This window comes from Corapipo altera, unplaced genomic scaffold (assembly GCF_003945725.1).
Source record: "Corapipo altera isolate COAL_440 unplaced genomic scaffold, ASM394572v1 45, whole genome shotgun sequence".
In the NCBI taxonomy this organism is placed as follows: Eukaryota; Metazoa; Chordata; class Aves; order Passeriformes; family Pipridae; genus Corapipo; species Corapipo altera.
Genome location: NW_020884877.1, coordinates 20,239,864 through 20,261,813, shown reverse-complemented (window position 1 = coordinate 20,261,813; position 21,950 = coordinate 20,239,864). Strand labels below are relative to the sequence as shown.

The 21,950-nt window shown below is 35.4% G+C and overlaps 1 protein-coding gene across 3 annotated transcripts in view; it reads right to left on the bottom strand.

Annotated features, from left to right (window-relative positions):
- MAP3K2 (mitogen-activated protein kinase kinase kinase 2) overlaps positions 1-21,950 on the bottom strand; it is a 54,570-nt gene that overhangs the window by 19,100 nt on the left and 13,520 nt on the right. For all 3 annotated transcript variants that reach the window (XM_027637455.1, XM_027637453.1, XM_027637454.1), the window contains exons 2-10: positions 16,140-16,209; positions 13,720-13,838; positions 12,069-12,109; positions 9,487-9,586; positions 7,555-7,668; positions 6,825-6,924; positions 5,756-5,886; positions 3,576-3,655; positions 1,610-1,677 (exon numbers count right to left, since the gene is read on the bottom strand). In XM_027637455.1, coding sequence (XP_027493256.1) covers positions 1,610-1,677; positions 3,576-3,655; positions 5,756-5,886; positions 6,825-6,924; positions 7,555-7,668; positions 9,487-9,586; positions 12,069-12,109; positions 13,720-13,838; positions 16,140-16,143 — 757 coding nt within the window. In that variant the 5' untranslated portion in view covers positions 16,144-16,209. The remainder of the gene's footprint in view (positions 1-1,609; positions 1,678-3,575; positions 3,656-5,755; positions 5,887-6,824; positions 6,925-7,554; positions 7,669-9,486; positions 9,587-12,068; positions 12,110-13,719; positions 13,839-16,139; positions 16,210-21,950) is intronic.

Sequence of the window (21,950 nt, the reverse complement as noted above, 5' to 3'; positions counted from 1 at the left end):
AGCATCCCAAAGGAAAAAACTGACAAACTCACAGAAAAAAAAAATTGCAAGATCATCCTACTAGAAAAGTAACCCGAATAAACACAAGCAAACTAGATTAAGATTACATGAAAGGCAAACTAATTTCTGACATTTCCAACTTTTTTGGTATTTATCTCTGCCACCTAAATGTTTCTTATACATTTTTATTTAAAAGTGGTGCAATCTGTTAAGCACTCTAGAATCCTTAAAAGAAAAAACTCACCATTGCACAATTACCTAGATAAAGCTTCCCAAACAAAATAAAAAGAAGCCTTAAAAGTATGTAATACACAAAAAAAACACAAACCCCCTTTGATTTACTGGAAACTAACTATTGTTCAACAGCAAAATTCTGTAGTGAGGCGTGACCATGACAGACACTTCAGAGCACTTTCAAGGTTACCACTGCACTTCATAGCCTGAACCCTGCACAACAACTTGGATTCAAGCCAGAGTATGGTATGAAAAAAACATTAGTATTGATGATTAATTTATAGGCACAGCACACAGTTCTCCTTCATCCTTTCACTTTGCAGTGCTTTCAATTACAGAAGTCATGAGCATTTCAAAGTGATCATTATTTCACATAGGAGAAAATGAAGGCCCCACATACTGGTTTTGGTTGGGAAAGAGTTAATTTTCTTCACAGTGGCTCCTACAGTACCATGTTTTGGATCTGTGATCAAAACATGGTTGATAACACAGGGATATTTTAGTTATTGCTGAAGCACATTTGCACATAATCAAGGTGTTTCTTTGTTTCATACACTGCCCTGCCAACTGGTAGAGTAGGCTGGCGGGCACAAGAAGTTGGGAAGGACACATCCAAGACAGCTGGCCCCATAAGACTCAAGGGATGTTCATCCCATACTGTCTGAGGTATACTGTCTGCAATAAAAGCTGGGAGAAAGAAGGAGGAAGGGAAGACATTCATAGTGATGGTGTTTGTCTTCCCAGGTAAATGGTAGGTGTGACAGAAATGGAAATGGCTTTCCTGGAAATGGCTGAACACTTGTCTGTTGATGGGAAGTGGTGAATGAATTCCTTGTTTCCTTCTGCTTGTGTGTGCAGCCTTTGCTTTACCTGTTCAACTGTCTTTATCTTAATTCATGAGTTTTCTTACTTTTACGCTTTGATTCTCTCCCCAGTCCCATGCAGGGGAGCGAGCAGGCAGCTGTGTGGGGCTTAACTGCCTACTGGGGTTAAACCACAGCATCCCAAAATGAAATAAATTAACCACAGTTATACATCAACTTAGAGATGGATGTTACAGTCCAGTTTAACTAACTGTTGTGTGCCCCTATGCACTGCAATGTTTGTTCTTTTCACAGAAGCAGTCAGTTACACTATGAACACCAACATTGGTGTCACACACAATAATATGGAAGAAAACATTTAGAAATTCTTGTATTTCCACGGTATCTTTTACTGTGTTCATTTGCATTGGATTTTGTTGCTTTGCCTTCTCCTACCATACTAAGTTTGTGTAATACAATAGCTCTCAATGTGAATGTACCTTCTTAGCCTTATTATTTGCTGCAAGAGGAACAGTTCTGGAAAGCTAGTATGTCCAGAGATTTGTACCTACCTGAGAATTCCTGATGATTATCTGGATAGCTCTGCGCTCTTGGCATCCGAGATTTGGGATAGTTGTCCCTGGAAGTGTAAGACATACAGAATCTAAAAATTGCTGTTAATCTACTACTTCAACATTTAATCTTACTGTCTCATAATTCTTTACAACTGATGAAAAGCTACTGCTATACAAGTTGCTGCACCAGTTGAACTGGGTAGAACTCAATTCTTAAACTCAGATCTAGTAGGTATCTATAACAACTGAAGATCAGTAACAATGGAAAAGCTTATTGAGTTTGATGTAGTAAGAAAGCAACAGACTGTTAATGAGCAATAATATTAGTAAAAACATGAATTATCACAGGTAAAGCCACAAAGGAACACTGTTATGTTTAACATCTTTATGGCTAAACACAAAGGTTTACAGACTGGCAAAATCTGTTATACAGCCTACAAAAACTCTTGGGGAAATTTAACCAAAGAAATTGTAGAACCTTTTGATGAGGAAAAGTATTTTCTCTTCTCTCCATGAAAGTCATAGGATTAAGAAAGTGATTTTGTTAAGTTATAGAATGATGAAGAATTTTTGGTTCTTATATGATCACATTGTTTCTTACCTACAGTTGGTATGTAACTCCCAGCCACCAAAAGGAATGGATGGGATTGCCAGTCAGAGCAATCGATTACAGTATATTTCCATAAACATACCAAAACAATGTCCTCCTTTTTCTGGTAAGAATTTCTCTAATGGGTAACAGAAGCTAAATGGAGACACAAAACCTACATCTTTGTAGGAAATATTTCAATGGAAAAAAAAAAAAGGAAAACAAACTAAGTAGAGGTGACAAATTGAGTAAATAAAAAACAACCAAAAGAAGTTTTGAAGAAGAAATATGGGTTGTATTAAGATTGCTTTATTTCCCCTTCTTCCACTTACCCTTACCCCACAAAAAACCTAAAAATTTGGCAATTTGGTAGAATTTCTATTCTATGGAGCTACATTAAACATTAGGTATGTATAACCTATCACACTACAACCACAAAATACTTTTCACGTCTATTGTCTTCTTGATTGTGAAATGAAGACTTGTTATTCAACTCAAAAATGTATATGTTAGACCAAATGTATTTGCGTTCTCAAATCACATCATCTCATGTGAGATGGTACTATGGAATATTATAGCTCTTATTTAATTGCCACAGGCAGTGATTTCCAATTCTTTATCTTTTTACCAATTAAATAAAATAGCACTATTTGTATAGCAGTTCCAAATAAACAAGTAGCCAATCTGCACAACGTTACACCCAAGGTTCTTTTTCTGACCAACCATAAGCCAAACAGGAGTATGTTCTGCTTGGCTTCACTGGTGGACAGTGACCCTCTCAAAACATGAATCTCCTCAGAGATCATCCCAAACAGACCTACAGACCTTCCCCAGTACATGCTGCCTCTTGCTAAATGATGGGCTTTAACAAAGGAAAATAAGTGGAAAGCCTGCAATGGGAGCAAAGGGAGAGGAACGGACAGTAATCACCAAGAAAAGGACGGGATTGTCTGTTGAGTCTTTAAATGATTCCACCATCTCCTTTAAGTGGGTACCCTCTGCCTTGGCAAAGGAAAACCTACTTCATATGTCAGTGCCTTAGAACTGTAAATTTAATGGAGTGGCTCACCACCAGGGAATATACTTCACACATATGTAAAATCTGGCAACATCTACCAAAAATCTTCAGTGCATTTTTGTAGGATCTGAAGTCTAATTATTTTTTGTTTCAAACACAAATTATTTCAAAAAAATGAAGCTACTGTATTTTCCAAGTATTAGTAAGCAATTAAGTTTGAATAAGCTTTTATAAATGTTCTGTAACTTTGAGAGGAATTTCTGGAAGAAGCTTTGTCACTGGAGAGTTGTTATACATTACAACTGATAAATTATACAATCTAATAAAGCTAAATAATGAATGTAAATAATTTTTACCCATCTAATGGGCTGTCAAGTGAGGGACAGCTTCCCGAGCCAGAGTTTTCAGGACTGCTTAAAGACAATGGATCCAGCATCTAATAAATAACAAACAGAGGAAGACCAACAAGTTCAAGTCTGGTTTTCAAATTTTTTTTAAATACTTTAAGGTTTCTGATTTGAAACAGCTAATAAAAAAAAAAAATCCAAACCAGATAAGAGCTGGTAAAAACAGAGTGGAAAGCTAATCTGTTGTCTTAAAACAAGCTCCCTCCTAAAATGAAGTTTGTTTTGGTATATTACGTAACATCTATTATTTTCTATGAATTGGGCACCAGTCTTTTGCTGTAAATCAAGCAGTTACCCCTCCAATTTTTATGGTCTGTGCTGCATCTTAAAGGTCCTGGGCATACACTTTGTTGAACACCAATCAAGGACTTATTAAAGAAATGTTGTCCAGAAAGTGAGTTTGCACTCAGTTGAACTGAGTGTTCAACTCAGCCACTTATAAACTCTGTACTCGGGACTAGAACATTTACTACAAGTTCAGCAGTTTTACTCCTCTTTTCTCATGCCGAAAAGTGGGTCCTGAAAGGATAAGAAAAGCTCATCTGCTGCCATATTTATTTATTCTATAACCTAATGCAGTATGGTCCAAACGGCAGCCCATGGCCCACTTTTATACAACCCATCATCTCTTCTGTACAAGTGTGGGGTCTGCTGTCAGTGTGATTAGCTGTGCTCAAACAGATCAACAGCAGAGCAGAGCAAAGCCCTCCACTCTCTAATTCCCTTCTTGTCTTTATCTGGCAGGCTGTGACAGACAAAGGCAGTATGGCCAACACTTGCCAAGGTGATGTGGCACCTTAGGGGGGAGGGAGCAAAGAGAATTTGTGAGTTCCCAACACCCAAAACTGGCCCTTGAGGCTGTAAAGGTTGAACTAACCTGGCTTTCTATGAAAGTAAAATTCATTAATTTAAACCTGCTCACAGCTTACACAGCAATGCATATATGACAGGTTACATACCTCTTGAATACTCAGGAGTGAATGGACATCCCAGGTATCATCTGTCTGACCAGTCATGATCAGACCAATAATGACTTGGCCCCGGTCAAAAGTAATCATTTCACTGAATGAATCTAGACCTGGGATGGATCTGACCATGTGGCTATGATAAAGAATAGCACCCAGGTTTAGAAAGTAGGAAATTCAGTCTCTATTCTCAGCTCAGTCATTAAAATTGTGCAACAAATTGCACAATCCCTTTGCCTCTGTTTTTATTCTATCATCTGTCTCTCATTTAGTCATCTCATAAAAACCACTGCCTCTTGCCATTTGTAAATACAGTGCCAATGTCAACAACAACTTGAAGTGATTTGGGTATGTAGCATTATTTTTCTTTCCTCCTTAAAACATCTTTCTCCATTGCCAATTCTGTGAGCCATTACATTTCTGCTTCTTTTCCTGCTGTTTTTAGGGGCAATTTTAATATTCAGAGAGCAGAATTTTTATTCTTGCTGAATGTGCTGATATCCTACACTAGTAATGCAGGTGAGTAAGAACAACAAAATAACATACATTTGTGATCTTCACACAAAACCCAAGTGACTCTGGAAAGTATTTCAGAGCTTATTTATGCCAGGTCCACTGCCATCTCCTTGCCTCTACCTCAACACAGTATCAAGAGAGAATCACAGAATATTCTGAGTTGGAAGGGACCCATGAGGATCATCAAGTCTAACTCTTAAGCATCAGTTAAGTCCAAATAATTCTGACAAATCCAAAATCTTTCTTAAATTCTCCTTTAATTACCTGGAAAATTGGTAAAACTTTCTTTCTTACATATCCTTCTCATTAAAATAAAGGGGTTTGTGCTTTCTAATGTAGACATTTCTGCTGTTATTTATATCTATCACTACCTCACTCAGCTATCATGGGAATTAAGAATACTATCTTTGTCCTTGTAGCATATTTAAAACATATTTAAAAATTTTAAAAATTGAAGAGACTTACAGAGAAAAAACCCAGGTTCTACAAAACTAAACAGCACAATTATTTCAATCTTCTTTCACCAATCATGTTTTCTAGAGTTATCATCAATTTTTTTGCTGTTCTTTCGAACAGTTCCATAACCTTCAGCAGTATTTCATAAAGCAACCTAACAAAAACTTTAATTTTAATAAATCACACACCTACCTGATCCATACTTTCTGGAATGAATTCACCTTCACTGTTGATACTGGTGAAGGACCCATTTCGAGCCACCTGATGCAGCTCATCTGGAATGTATCCTGGGGGAGGTGAACTCCTATCACGAGTATTAGAACCTTTTGAAAGAAAAAGGCCAGTCAGAGCCTCTACATTAACCCAGAATCCAGGGGTTTTACTCAAATGTTTCACAGGCACTGAGCCTGCCTGAATCACTTCTTCCTTTGGGCATTTCCCAAATGCCTTTGCAATGCAACACTTAAGTATAGCATTTAAAATCTGCAATTCAGGAATTATGAAAAATTTGGGGCAGAGTTGCCTCAATGGCATTAAAAAGAATTTTCATTATACAGGAATAGAAACACAATTTGCTCACACATCTAGCTGGGTAAATTTCTTCTTTTGAGCAAAATCAAAATCCAAACCCTTCCACCCATGTCAACTAATCCTTTCCAACTCTTGAGAATTTCAGTTTTTCTTTGTAGAATACTAAGTCTGTAAGAACACGAATATATACATTCATAATAAATGCCTAATAATTAACTTGTCTGGAAAATTATTCATGAAACTCTCTAGTTTCATAATTAAATTTTGAAGTTAACATCACACCAATTTCAAAATATTAATAAGCAAAACCGTTATCTCAATGCCTAAATAAATATCTTACACAAATGTTCAGACATTAAAAAAATATGAGGATCCTAAACTGAGCAAGAAAACACACTGCCATATAAACAGATTTTTCAGTAGCTCGTTCCTGTATCTGAAAATAAAGGGGAGTACTAACATCAGCTTCTTAGGTTACCCATCAGTTACCTCAAATAATTCTACATACATTTATTTACTTCTGGGGGTTTTGGGTAATTTTCTGTATTATATATATTTAAACCACTTTTAACTTAAAATTCAAAATCCATTCCACCAAGTGCAAACTCTACAGTAGAGTCATTGATGAGTATGAGAAATTCAAACACTGTGTTAAGAGCAAAATCCTCATGAAGAGAATACTACAAAAGAAAAGCTTCTACAATTAAAGCTATTGAAATATTCACCTTACCTATTACAGACAGTCGTCTTTTCCTGTCTGTCACACCGAACACTGTATTATCTAAATCTTCCAGTGAAGGCAAGGGTTCCATATTATTTACACTGGGTGACTGAAAATGCATAAATATTACAACCTGCTGTTATTACTTTATACTCCTCACAATGAAAATACTTTGTAAACTTTACAGGCTTTGTGCAGTACATTCCTTTTTTCGAGCAGTCAAAAAAGCAGTTTGCCAATTTATATCACAATCCATCTATTTTAGTAGCTCATTCTTACTCTTTAAAAATAATTTTCAATATGTACCAGTACACAAATCCTATGAATATCAATGCCATGGTTTGTTAGATAATACCAAAATACCTCAGCATTTAGTCTATAGTCCACTACTCTTTGCTACAATAAACACTGAACTTCCCACAAAGGAGTGCCACCAATGTGTGACTTAAAGAACAATTTCAAATAACTACTGTTACTTAAATTTTATGTGCTTTTCAAATTTGTATCACTTTATCATCCTACTAAGGAACACTTTTCTACCACTGTAGGGAAGACAAACAAAGAAAAGGATCTAAGAAAGAGTTAAAACTGAGTAAATACAAAAAGCTAATGTTTAAACTGAAATCAAGAAGCAATCAGTATTATTTTCAATTGGAAAAATGCCATCTTTAAGAAAAGTTATAAATAATACTTCAATATGAAAACTCAGGAAAAAGACATTTAGCATATCAATTCATACCTGTGTATTTCCATGTATTACAAGCAATATCTTGAGACTCTTCATATGTACACTACGGTCAAGCAGTTCGACAGCTTTGTCCAGGTCATCCTGTGTGGTTAATGGAATTACAAGCTACAAAAAAGGGAGGGGGGGAAAAAAAAGTCTTAAACAGGACACAAGAAAAAAATGAGAAAGTCAAGTGCAGAGAAACAAATAAAGGGAATCTTTTCATTCATACCAAACAACTTGAAAATAAAATTTATTAAATGATCCCTCAAGTTAGCATCAAAATGTCTAAAGTTCAACCTTAACTCTTCCTTCCAAGATGCCTTCACTATTTACAGCAGGTGGAACAAGTCTTCACAACCAAAGAGCAACCATTTTGCATGTATGCAACTGAATATCCTACAAGTTTCAAAGAAACAGGTGCAACAAGGTCGATGTATTTACCATTGCCTAAATTACCACAAGTCTGTAAGATGAACAGAAGTCTTATTTTACAGAGCATAAAGCAGACTTTTGTATCTCAAATATTACAACTATACTTGTTTGAAATTGCATCACTAACAGAATTTCTCCATTGAAAAACAAAATCTGTCAAGGAAGCATATCCTTACTTCCTTAAGGAAGATGTGATCCATGTGCAACAACTCTAGTCCTCACTAGAATCTTACTTGGATCTAACTAATTAGAATTAACTTAGCATACATGTATCTTTAGAACAGAAAATGTTATGCCACTAAAGTGCTATTGAGATCTGAATTCTGTAACGCATAAGATCGAGTTTGTGTTTCAGGAGTGTACATTACAACTTCTACTTGTAACAAAGGAACAACACAATACAGATTTTTAAATCTATTCTACTTGTAAGCAGCATCAGTCAGTAATGCTTAAATACATCACCAGGCAAAATACAGTAGTTTTATACAAAAAGAAATGGGTCTTGATAAAATGAAGAGTTTGTACATTTCTTAAGTTGCAGTTTTAATCCTAATGACATGTTATCACCATCCCATTTCTGAAAGGTGATGGGATGATTTGCCAGCTAGTGCTGAAGTTGACAAGAAGAAAACCTACTCAAATGCCTAAGAATCTATCAGTGGAAGGAGCTGAGGCTAAAGCATTATGAAGGGTCATCACTTTTGACCTTCCTAATCTCCAAAAGCCATCTGTTGGAATTCTTCATTTTGAGGATCAGTTTCACAGAAGTGCCTGATAATGTTACCAACAAACAGCAATTACTGGCATTTTCTTCTGCAAAGATACAGATTAGATACAGCAATTATGTTGTGCATAACCACACGAATAATCCTTTATGAACTTTGCTGACTCAAGGCAAAACCCAGAAGTAACTCACAAGAACGGATCCTGCATCTGTAAATATATTTGCTATAATTCCATCCCTGCTTCTAAAGGAAAGTTGGAAGTAATATTGATCAAGCATAAGTGGCTTGACAGTGTTGGCACTGTTTCCAAGAAATCTTTGGGAACCAGCCACTTTAGGAGGAGCAACAGCTAAGTGTATTCCTCCAATCTAAACAGTAACTAAATGCAGCATTCTAGCAGTTGCCTAACAAGATTAATCCTTAAAGAAAAGAGTTTATAAGAAAGGATAAATGTTACTTCAAATTTGCAAACACAACAAAGCTCAAAAAAGTAAAGACTTGTAACAGAACTGTGGCAGATCAGGAAGACAATTTACTCATTCCTAACCAAGTCTGAGACATAATTCATTACGATACTCATGAAACATTTCAGTACCTCCTGCCTATCCTAATGTGGACAAGACTTACATATTTGAGAAAACACACACACACATACTAGAAACCCAGGAGTTTGTCACAGGAGTAAGTTTTGTCACAGGAGTGGTTCCCACTACTTATAAGAGCAAATTTCAGCCTCAAAACAATCAATGTCCAAGGCAAGAATTTAGAGGACACGGAATATTACCTCATTATTGCTGTAATGTAAATCCATAGTCTGTCCAAAAGCAACTTTAGCTTTAGCTGCAAGATCTTCAAGTTTAACAGGCCTTGGTAATTGCAGGATCCTGAAAAACAATTTAAGTTTTAAAGAATTTTTGTCCATTACCTATGAAAATCTGGCAACTCATTACTTGAATACTATTTTAGAACTAAATTTATTACTAAAAAGACCATAAGAGACTATGCTTCATTCACTGTCCTCCATATTCTGAGACTTTAAAAAAAAGAAAGAAAAGCAGTGAAAAAGTTAAAAGGGATAATCAGGCACAGAATTAGATTTCATTATGACTACTTTACTTGCTTCTATATGGCTTGCTTAATGCTTTGCAAGCCTCCATTTCAGAGGCAAATTCTTAGAAACTTCTAAAATTTTCTACTCCAGAAAACTAAGACAATGGAGTACCATGGGCTGACAAGCATAAACATCAGAAAGGAATTACTCCCTTGTTCGGAAATCTGAAAGACTATCTTACCTGAGGAAGGTAACTAAATGTCACCATCCTTACCATAATGAACTACACACTCAAACTGCCCAGTCCATCACTAACTGTGCTTCAAACGTGTTCCTGTAAGAATGGTGCGGTTGCAGGTCAACAAGTCAGATTTTCTTTTAACTCAATGTCTCATCAAACCAGTTAGCCCACACTGCCCTTTTACTATAGAAAACTATTGTATTTTTTGAGATACAACAGCATTAAACAAAAAAAGCATTTAAAAGTGATTAAGCTATTGAGGTACATCCAATTCACATTCAAAAAAGAAAGAGCACTCAAATTCTGTGAAGCAGAAAAGTCAGCAAAGGGTAACTGTTCCTTTCATCAGTGGTTCGCTTACTACTACACTGGTTAGGGGACAACTTTCTCACTGAAATGAGACTAGAAGCCAGGACACTTCCAATTAAAAATTATTGTGAAAAAATAAAATCTTAAAAAAACACCCAAAACAAACAAGAGCAACCAACACTAACTCTCACTATAGTTAACAATTTGTGCAACAAGCCTACAGCTCTACCCATCACACCATCAGCTCCTTGGAACAAAGTGCCACATTCACCACTGAAAGCAAGTCTGAAATCACTTCTGTTTTTCACTTCCCTTTTTCAAACCTAGTGAGAAAGCCATTGCATAACTTATTTTTCCTGCATAATTTCATTACTTTATCTTTAGATCTACATGCTCAGGCAACAAAAGTATTATAACTCAGGCTGAGCAATGAGCCTGGGCTGCCCAGTACCTCTGGGCAAGTAGGTTCAAGGCACTTGGGACAGTGCAGAACAGAGCTTGGCCCATCAGCATAAAAGCGTGGGAAAGGTATCTTTCCACACACTTATTTTATGCTTGTTAAGCAATTCATATTGAATTGATTAACTTAGTCCACTGTGAAAGTGAATTATGATAAACTGCAAAATGCACCATCCATGCAGTCTGGCAGCAAGTAAACATCTCTTTGTTTTAAATTCATGCTTCTCCTTATTTCACGAGAAATAGTTAGGTAGAAGAGTCCTCAATTTTCAAAGCTTTCAAAAAGACTTATTTCCTCCAAATTACTTACAGCACTCAACCATTACCGATGCACTTTTATGCGTGATGTTCAGGGAAGTGATAGAAAGAAGCTGAAGAATGTTAATACCGAGGGAACTTACTGCTATTTTACTGCTCCATGTACAGAGAGGGCACACACTGTAATCAGCATGGACACACACTCAGCTACCGCATATCACACCAAGGGCTGCCCAGTAGTAGTACAGGTTTCATTCCGAAGCAATTAAGTAATTTACAATTTCTACTGACAAACAGTATGATCAGGATATTATTTCCTTTTTCCTTAAGTATTTTCAAAGATCTTATTCTATAACCATTTCTCTGCAGGTAGAATGAAATTTTATGCTTTCAGAAAGAGACAGGTAGGCAAAATCAGTTGTCCACAACCAGTTCTGCATGGAGTTGTACACTGAATTCTGTAGAAGCTTTTAAGCAGTCATCAGAGCAGTCATATATAGAGATGCTTGTATACTTTAAGCAGGTGCATCAGCCACCTCATACACAAAATGAAAATAAATCTTAACTGATTAAATAAAAGCAATCTGAATTTAATAAATTTTCTTCTTACAGTTTCATACTGGTACTTCCAAAGTACAATCCAATACTGAGATTTAAGATCTAGACCTCTTTCTCTGGGTGTTACAGTAACAATAAATTATCATGCATTTATTACACACATGATGAAGGAAAAAATTTATATTCTGGTCTATTCAAACTTGAGATCTATTCTAATGATTTAAGTAATTGATCACAGCTACAAATACCTATCTGAAGGGTAACCAAATGAAGGATCCTCCATGGGACATAGGTACAGTATGATACTTCCACATTTATGTATACTTAGAGCCCACATTTCAAACAGTTAATTGTCTTTAAAATGTGTTCATATCAAAATTAAATTTAAGCTCAAGCAAAATACACTTAGAGATCTGAAATACTTTGAAATTTTACAACAGAAACACAACAAAACTCTACAAATAATTAAGAGACAAGGCTGTTCCCTTACCTTTTTTCACCTCGATGTTCAAATTTGACTCTAACATCATTCTGTAAGAAAAGACATAAAGGAACCACTATTAGTTTGTTAATACCTCCTTTAATGAAGGCCATGAACTCCCATTCAATAATCTTACACCAGAACTAAATTCCTTATTAATTTTCTGTCCTTTCCAATACAACAAGTATCTAAACGAGCTACCACTGCTGAAGTACCTGATAGAGGCCTTAAGTGTGTAAAAAATATAAAAACTTATTCTGAAGTACAATGAATGCTTCTCTAATTAAAGACATTATTTTCCATCAATATATTTTAATATTATAACAGATTTATGACTTCAAATTCAGCATGGAATGGTTACCAAAAAGTTCTCTATCCTGAACAGGCAGGTAGATTTAGCTCCAACAACAGGTTTTTATGTACACTTTGCAGCAGAGCATTCCAGGCTTAAGAAACATATCTTGTTTCATAAGCATTACCATAGAAACCAACATATGTAATTAAGCCAGTAGTCATGGAATAAATTTCCCAATAATCATATCTGTATATATTTGCAGAGGAAATAAAGTTTGCTTTTTGCAAAATCATAGTTTTAAGAACCAAATTGTATTAGCACCTATTGCAGGTAAAACAATAATGCAGGAAAAACAATAATGCATTATCCAAGTAATGATGTTGCATCTTCCAAAACAACTGATTAACAAATTATTACTTTCAAAATTCCTAAATTGAAACAGAAGGATAAACATTTCTTCTAACTTTCTAAACATGTATTATACTCAAATCATTTTGGATCAAAAATGCATGTTACCACAATGTCTAAAGTCACAGCTCAGACACGAGTTACATGACATCAGCAAAGCACCACTGCGATACACACTGAACTCATACAACTTTTAAAGCACAGAATGAAAAAGATGTAGCCATTGGGTTTCGACAGTTTAAAAGTCAAATATATAGGAATATATATATTAAAAGGTTAAAATAGGCAAAACCAGAAATTTCATTAAATATTGAACTGTAAATTAAGGATCCAATCAAATAAACATACAGTTAATGTATGTTTATTATGTTATTTATGGGTAAAAATCGTTGTCCTCTCCTAATCTCTCAGTATAGTAGTTCAAACCTATCAACTAAATTTTTACTACTTATTCCATTTCTGTTTAGTATCTAGAGAAAATACAGCTGAAAAGAACTCACATTTCCAGCACATGAACAAACAAGAAAACGAGGCCAAAGACGCAGTAAAAGAGCTTAAGCATGTTTCTGCTGCTGTACTGACATTCTTTGGTGTGATATAGGTGACAACTGGACAATCTACTAAACCTATAAAATTTTTCTTGATATTTTAAAATAGTATAGCATCAATATAATAATAACAACAACTATAAAATCACTTTACACACAATGTCAAAATACCTCTATGATCTTCAATTTACCAGTACAAGAGTTATTTAAGCATATACTATGATCTGCTCTCAATTGCCACCATTTCATTTTGCTGATAATACAAGAACATGCACAAAGAAAATGGCAGCACATGTGGGAGACTAACAGCTCATTCTGGTATGCTCACTGGTCTGGCAAGAAAAATAATTACAGAAGTCACAGCAGGACATTCCATGTTCAGTAGGTTAGTGAGGACATTAAAAATTACCTGTTTTTTAGGTGAAGATGACTTTGGTTTTCCTGTTTCTTGCTGGGGCAATACAGGACGACTGGCCTTATGAAGCACAGCCAAATCCTGCATGATTGAATTCAAAGCTTGCTGCTCATCTGCTCAGAGAGAAAGACCAGACAAGTGTAAAAGACTGTTACATTTGAAGGGCATTACTGTTTCATTTCACAATTAGGCAAGCATTATTCTAAAATCCTAAAGTCCTCATTACACTCCAATACATAATTGCCAAATTAAAAAAAATTGCTGCCACGTTGCAAATGTTTTTATTTTATTTATCATTAACAGTGCTTAAGGAAATAAACAGCTTAATCAGTAACCACACTTAAATAGCAAGTTTAAAAAATCGAAGTCATAACAGAGACTAAGCTCTACACAACTGCAGGCTGTATTAATAAAAGAAAGGCACAAATCTACTTTGTTTCAAATAGTATGGATGAAACATTTACTAGAAATTACATTTCCTGCCCCTCTCAGAAAACACAGAAAAAATCATAAGTACTTTTGAACCATTTTGCCCTCTGTCCTGAACAGGTATGATCATGCCCACTGGAAGCATACACAAACTCCCAGAGGAATACCTCAACTGTTTGAGCATCTGCTGATAGCACATGAAGTAATTAAAAGAAAAACCAAAACAAAAACCAACAACAAAAAAACAACCCATAAACCAAAAATAAAACCCTACAGAACTTTTCCAGGACTGAAAATACAGAGGATTTTAGGGCTTAAAGGAAGAATTCATAAGGAGAAACAGAAGCACTGAACCCAGTGGACAATTTAAGGGCAGGAGTGCTACATAACTTAGGTTTCAAGTTCACAAAAAACCCTAAATCCTGAAGATCTGCCACAACTGTGATGGCCTGAGGCCATGATAGACAAGATTTGCCCGAGAAATGGGATGCTCCTTTAGACAGGAAAACACTTAGGAGCTCAAAAGCCTGTACATCTACCACTAAGAGAAATTTATTTCTAATGTTTTGTTCCTTGCCACAGCAATAGTACCTGCACTCAGCATGCATCTGGAACACTTGATGACAAAATTTATCTACAAAGGTGTTGATTGTGTTCCTTCAGCTCCTTCACAATGAAGGAACATTGTGAACAATTCAATGTTTGTTGAAGAATTCACCGCTAAATGCTGTGATTTACAAAGAACCGAATTTCTCAAACACGGACCTGAGAAAAGCTCGCATTAAAATCAGCAAGTAAGCATTCCAAGTGTTCAGCAACCATGAGAATTCCTTCATGTTCTATTAAAATACAACCAAATATATTTATTATAAAAGGAAATTGTGGGATTTAAGTGTTCTAATTTAATAGATTCCTAACAGATCAGAAAGCTGGTCTGAAAATGAGTACCTTTGATCATCACTCATGCTGTCATTATTCGTAACTCTACTAAGATATGCAAATCTATAAAAGCAAGTTTTACTAGCAATATTTAATGGCAGAACTGAAGGCGTTCTTGCAGCTCAGTTATTCTTTTCTCACACTAAAACACACTTCAAGACTTGCCAAAATTAAAATAAGTTAAACTATTTTATTGTGTTATAGCCTATTCTAGTGCTCAGCAATGGTAAAAAATAAATTGATGTTTTAGCAGTTGATTGGAAGTTTCTTTCCCAGTGGTCACTATGTTGCATATTTCATGAAACCAAAGAACTGTGGTAAAGTGTTTAAAGTTTACTGAATATCCATCCTGACTCAACAGTCACTCCTCTCATGTAAAATGCTGAAGATCAGAAATCTGAAGAATGCTGTATTCCCAGATTAGGCAACCTGATTAAGTATAAGGTTAGGAATATTAGCATAACAATAAGAGATGAACAAAAGCAACATGAAAATGTGCGTGTTGTGGTTGGTTGGTTTGCTGGGATTTTTTGAGAGGGAGCTCCGATAAATGATTACAATAACAACATGGTCAACTCATTAAAAAGCACGCACAGCTTGAAAAATTGGCATAAAATCTAAAGTAATACAAATGTGCCACATATTCAGAAAAACAGACCATCTACACAGTCTTGGCTTTGCATTGCAATGATACAAGATAAAATCCTTTAATACAGACTTTGTGGTTTGGGCTTGTTTTTTTCCAAGAGTCATTACCATTTAGAGGACAGTAAATATTCTAATACCATGAATCTCAATTTCCTATACTTAAATCTTTAAGTTACCACATAATAAGGGAAAAGTGCTATATTCCAAGAAAAAAAAAAAGAGAAATATTTTGAATACTGCAAAGCTGCTGAACACTGCCTTTCATATTGGTGCTACGCTGCGTTAAACAGCCAAAGCACACATTTCCTAGGAATTGTAGTACATTAATGGTTTTAGCACTCAATAGAAATGAAGAGTATCTGATCTAAATTTTTATGTATGTTACACATAAGACTTACCCATTATGGCAGTGAGTCTGAAAACTCGAACTTCAAGGAAAGGGTTGCTTCATTAGCATTATTTTATTCCCTAAAAAGCAAAACCAAAAACCCCACAATTACTGAAGTTGTCAAAGCCATGTAAAACAGCCAACTCTTAAGTGTTTATGGGCAGTTTTTCTAATATTCTACATAGCAAATTCGATTGCATAAGGCATAAATACAATGTGTGGAGAAAACAGATACTGCTCCCAAAGCCTCACCAGCCTCTGAGCAATGTACGTACTTTACCAGGACATAAAAACCTGAACTAAATATTCTTCTAGGCTTAAGTTGACTTTAGTCTCTACCTATACCCCTCAATGATGATTAGTAGCTTAATTAACTGTAACACTCTACTATATGGGATACCCACTACTCCAGATTATTAAAAACTGATTCTTTTTCTACAGGTCCACACTGTATCTGGTGTTTAAAGTCATGTAGTTATATATGTAGTTATATATATAGTCATAGTTAAAGTTATAGACAGTTAAAGATATAGTTATAGATGGTTATATACAGATACATATAGTCTATATATATAAATACATATCAAACTCACAGCACAAATCAAGAGTCATCCACACCTACTGATTACATAAACTCAAATTTTTCACCGTAATTCAAGAACATAACACAGATATCCTAACATTTCTGAAAGTAAATGGCTCTGGAAGACAGCAAGTATTAACTTTTAATATACAATATATGTTATACAGAAAAGCAGAAACATAAGGAGCACTTTCACGAACAAACCCTGTCACAACATCTTCAAAACTGGTCAACTGGAAAAACCCGATAACAAAGGACCAATTAAAATAATCTTTCTATGAGATGCCATTATGGAGGTTAACAGCAAAAACCAAAAGTCATATTCCTAAACAGACAATGAGATTTGTTGCAATACAGACTACCACAGGAAAAATTGTGACTTTTTTTAATGCAAGAGAAGAAAATTCTTATTTCTTAACCAGTCACTGTAACCAAGTAGGGAAGGTCTATGTCCCTTGTCCCTCCTCCCTTTTGTTGACTGCAGTGGACCATCCTTCCTTCTGACTCAAGAGAAAAAGATTTACCTTACACTGATAAAAACAACTTATTTCCCTGCTAGTTCATTCAAGGAGCTACACTAATAGAATATGACTCATTTTTTTCCCCTTCTTTAATCAAAATTTGTTTTCCTGTGGTTTAGTGTCAAATGACCGCTGAGACCAGCACGGGGCAGCCTGTGGGAGCACATGGCTAAGAAGAAAGGGGAGGAGCTCTTTCAGCACCAGTCAGTCAGGTTTCCTTGCTTGAATATTCTGCCAATTGTCTATCTAACAACAAATTAATTCTAGTTTTTCAAAAGACTTCTGAACACCTTCAGTTCGGCATCTAAGTTTCTGGCATTGTCTCCTACATTGGACTTGAGAGTCATATGAAGGTCTCTCCTAAACAGTGCCTTTTACCTACCTATCAGATGAGTCTGCTTCAAGCTCTATAACTCAGGCTTTTCAAGAAGACCCAGAGGTCCCACTACATAATCAGAAATCAGTTCAGTAGATAGAGTACACAAAAGAGCACATTCGAACTAAAATAAATCTAAAAATATGATGGATGTGCACTCAGAGTTACACACTCCCAAGTCTACGGACAGCCTCAAAACAGTACCTGAAACAGTTTCCAAGTGTTGTGGAAAAGAAACTCCCATCTAATATCTTGTAAAGTATTAAAGTCTGTAAGAGTATGGGAACTAAACCTGGCCTGGGTGGCCCACAGCCTCACGACACAACCCTCTGCTTTCACTAACATGGTCTCCAGCCTCTTAAAAAAAACAAACCATAAGCCAAACCAACAAACAAATGCAAACCCCAAAGCAAAAACAAAAACTAAAAAGGAAAAAGCTTCTGTTGCTCCACAACAGAAAAGGAAACACACGAAGACAGAAAAGCAGGGCATTTGTACTAATCTTCAGAGAGGAAGATAGGCTGAATTTTCACTTATTTGCTGAATGATAGTGCCCAATATCACTCAAAATAAGGAAAGTATCTTTCGACCTTGCTCTCACACAAGATGCCAGGAGAACTGGTTTACTTAGTGAACTGGGATTACCTTTATAGCATTAAATATCACAACTAACATTTTTCCCCCATATCTGATTCTTTGCATCCTTTGCATCCCTAAGAGTCAAAAAAGCAAAGCAGAACATACATTCAATTATTTCCTATGTTATGTTTTTTGTATCACCAGTTGTCTTGGGAGATCTTCCAAAGAATTACTCATTGAAGATGCTCATAAAACATCTTTTTAATTCTGTATTTGATTCAACTGTCTTTAAATGAGAGCTAATGTAATTTTCTTATGTCTGTTTTAATTATATGTCTTAATACATTAAACATAAAAATGTGTTTCATGACTTTGGATGAAGTACTTCTGTAATACTTCCTTGAAAACACTTCAAAGAAATACAATAGTTCTCTGAGGCATTTTAAATCTTCTGCCACACCTGAAGAAAACCACACCAAGTTACATCTCCAAACAAAACCATCCCAGATGTTCTGTCTAAATGTAGCTGAAAAAAAACCCCAAAACAACTTGGAAGTTCAAGATATTTGAGCTACAGGACTCATATAAGGCTGAAGAAGAAATATTTTAAAAATATATTCTCCGGGTTGCTCCAGCCACAAGAATTCTTTCTTTATTATTAATTTGTGGCATCTCTCATAAAAGAACATAAGGTAATAAGTGAACATAAATTTATTTTCTCTTCCACTTCCTTCTTATTCCTTAAAAGAAAAAAAACCCCACAACTTAGGAAAATTAAATTTCTCTGAGTAATTTATATATGTCTTACTTTATCATCCCTTTTAACCAAAATTCTTTCTATTCAAATATAAGATATAATTAATCACCAACTAAACAGCTTAAACAGCCTTTCTGCTAGCATTTAGTGTTACTTCCAAAACAAGTAACAACAATAAAATTTCAATTAAAACCATTACTCAGATCCAAATTTATGAAGACCTTTATGAATTCACCTTGTGAATTGAGAAAACGCTTCTGTTTTTAACTGCTCATTTTCACAATGGGCTGTAACAACAGGGTGGATGTGGAGAGTGAGCAAGAACAAGCTAACAAAAATCAACGTTTTTTCAAACAGAAGTATATACATTCCATAGAAAGGGAAAAAAGCATACCCTAAATCCATGGTTGCATAGTAGAGTTAGTATACATACAAGAGTAAATTACAATCCAGGACAAAAAAGGAAGCGAAACAAAAAACTGGAACTCAGAGAAAGACTCAGGAGAAGCAAAGGCTGCAAAACACAAAGAGCAGATGCAAAGATAGAATAAGATTATGTCAAGGTCTTGCAGAGAGACACAAGCAGCTTGAATTTGAATGAAATTAAAGAAAGGATAACAGAGAGTGAATTTCAAAAAGGTGTTTGCTACTCTTATCACATCATCAAAGAAGAATATCCTAGCAACAGCATTTTGGATATAAGGGTGGAGAGACGCTGATTCATATTCATGATTCATTTCCCACCAGCCACCTTCCAGAGCCTGGAAGTCTTTCAGAATCTGAGAACGCCACCGAAGGAAGAAAATATCCAGGTGATTCTTGGAAATTGTTTTTAGCTTTCTCAATGCAAATGAAACAAAGCCTCAGGGCAAGTAAGTCACATGGCCAATAATGGAGCTGTTCAAACGCCCCGTGGCACTGCTATAACAAACACAACCCAGTGCCCTCTTGGTTACTGAAAGATAAAAGTATACAAGTGCTGGCACACACATTACATCGCCTCTCATGACTGACTTGGTAACATTCAAAAGCTTGTAGACTAGGAGAAAAAAGCTTTACACAGTAGAGGAAGTAAGCGAGCAGGTGCTATATGGAGTGAATATTTATTAAGTGAGCTAGAAAAGGTGTTGTAGTTCTGTGAAATACAAAGATACATACTGTGCAGAAATGAAATGGCTCCTACAGCATTCAACTTCACAAGAGAAGTACAATTTTTAAAAAGTAAAATTAGCTATGGCTACAACAAGAGCCTTAAACTAATCATCTGAGAACAGTACAGGCAGTATATAACCACTTAAGAGCATAAGCCAGTTTTAATGCTGCTCATGTTAAAAATCAAGAACAAAAAAAACCAGTAAAGCAAGCAATCTAGCTTAGCCTGATTTTGTATGGATTTTAGACTCACACAGTAATACTTTATCTATACATAGAGGTACCTTACACCTTTGGAGTCCAAACCTATTTCAATAGTGGGGTAAGAACCTCAAAGATATCAATTCCCTAAAATAAATTTTCTCTAAAATAAATGACTGCAAGGATACATGGCTTCCAGTTCTTACACCAAAGCAAAATGATATCATGCAAACCCAATAAGAAAGATGCATTGTAATTATTTCCATCAAAAAGATTAAATCAGACTTCTACTATATTAGACATAATCTAAGCAAGTTAAACCAAAACAACAAGAAATCAAAATCTGTGAGCATTGCTATTCAGACACACATTTCTCTATTAAAAAAACAGATGATGCAAAGAGCCAAGTAAAAATCAAGAGCATGCATTCACAGGTAATTTTTCAGACTGTAGAATGGACAATCAGAATCAAAGTAATACCATAAAAATTTATTTCATAGCCAGAAGAATGAGCCAGACAAAATGGTTTTAGTCTAAAAATGTTATTCCTAAACAATCAAATGCTTGGTCTCACACAACCAATCTCTTATAAATCACAGTAAGTAAGGCTGAAGTGATCACCTACTCAAATATACCTACTTAACCTTTAACCAAAACAATGTGCAGCACTGTTTGTTATGGGTTTTATTAAAAAAAACAAAACAAAACAAACAGTATCTGCTAACAAGACAAACAGTAAAACCTAAATCTGAACTTTTGTAGCCTTTTTCATAGCTCAAAGCAACTGCTGGCATAAATGACAATAATGACACTGCATAGTGTGACAAGCATAGAAGTCAGCATTGTTACAAGACATTAGGAGATACCTAAAAGAAGGTAACTCCATAGAAATGAACAAAAATAAGAGGATTTTATATGGACGTACACACAAATGAACACTGGACAAAAAGCCACTCTTTTCAAAGACTTCATATGAAAGCAGCAGCAGTATCATAAAATCATGAAGGACTGAGAAAACAGAAGTAAAGAGGAGTAACAAGAAAAAGTCTAGGAGTAACACATCAGATATGAGATCAGCTTCAGAAAAACTTGTGTCTTTAACATATTGCAATAACATATAAGAAAAGCTATTCACAGGAAAAGGAGAAAAAGATTAAACTAACCCAAATCAAAAGCCAACAACAATGACAATTGATAAATTAAGGTAACATTTGGAAAACAAAATGAAAAATAAGACTCAATGGGTCAAATCTGGAACACTAGAAATGGAAGTTTTACTGGCTGAATTAAAAAAATAAAAATATTATTCCTATCACAGTACTATGTGATCTTTTAAAATTAAAAGATACTGCAGGGGAATGAATGAATGAATGAATGAATGAATGAATGTTTCTTAGTCAGCAGGGGGGAATTTTGTCTGTCAATAGCATGTCAGCAAGGGAATGAGCCACAGAGCAGTAATATTCTCCTCCTTAGTTCTTTCTCTGTCATGTAACCCCTTCTATTCTGAAGCACTTTCTTCCTCCTTCAATTTATCCCAATTTTGAGATGAATTGCACTGGACAGGACACACTGAGATGGTCCATTCACTTGTACTGTGCTAGGAGAGACTGGCAAAACAGCGGAACCAACCAAGCTCTGTCAGTTGATGG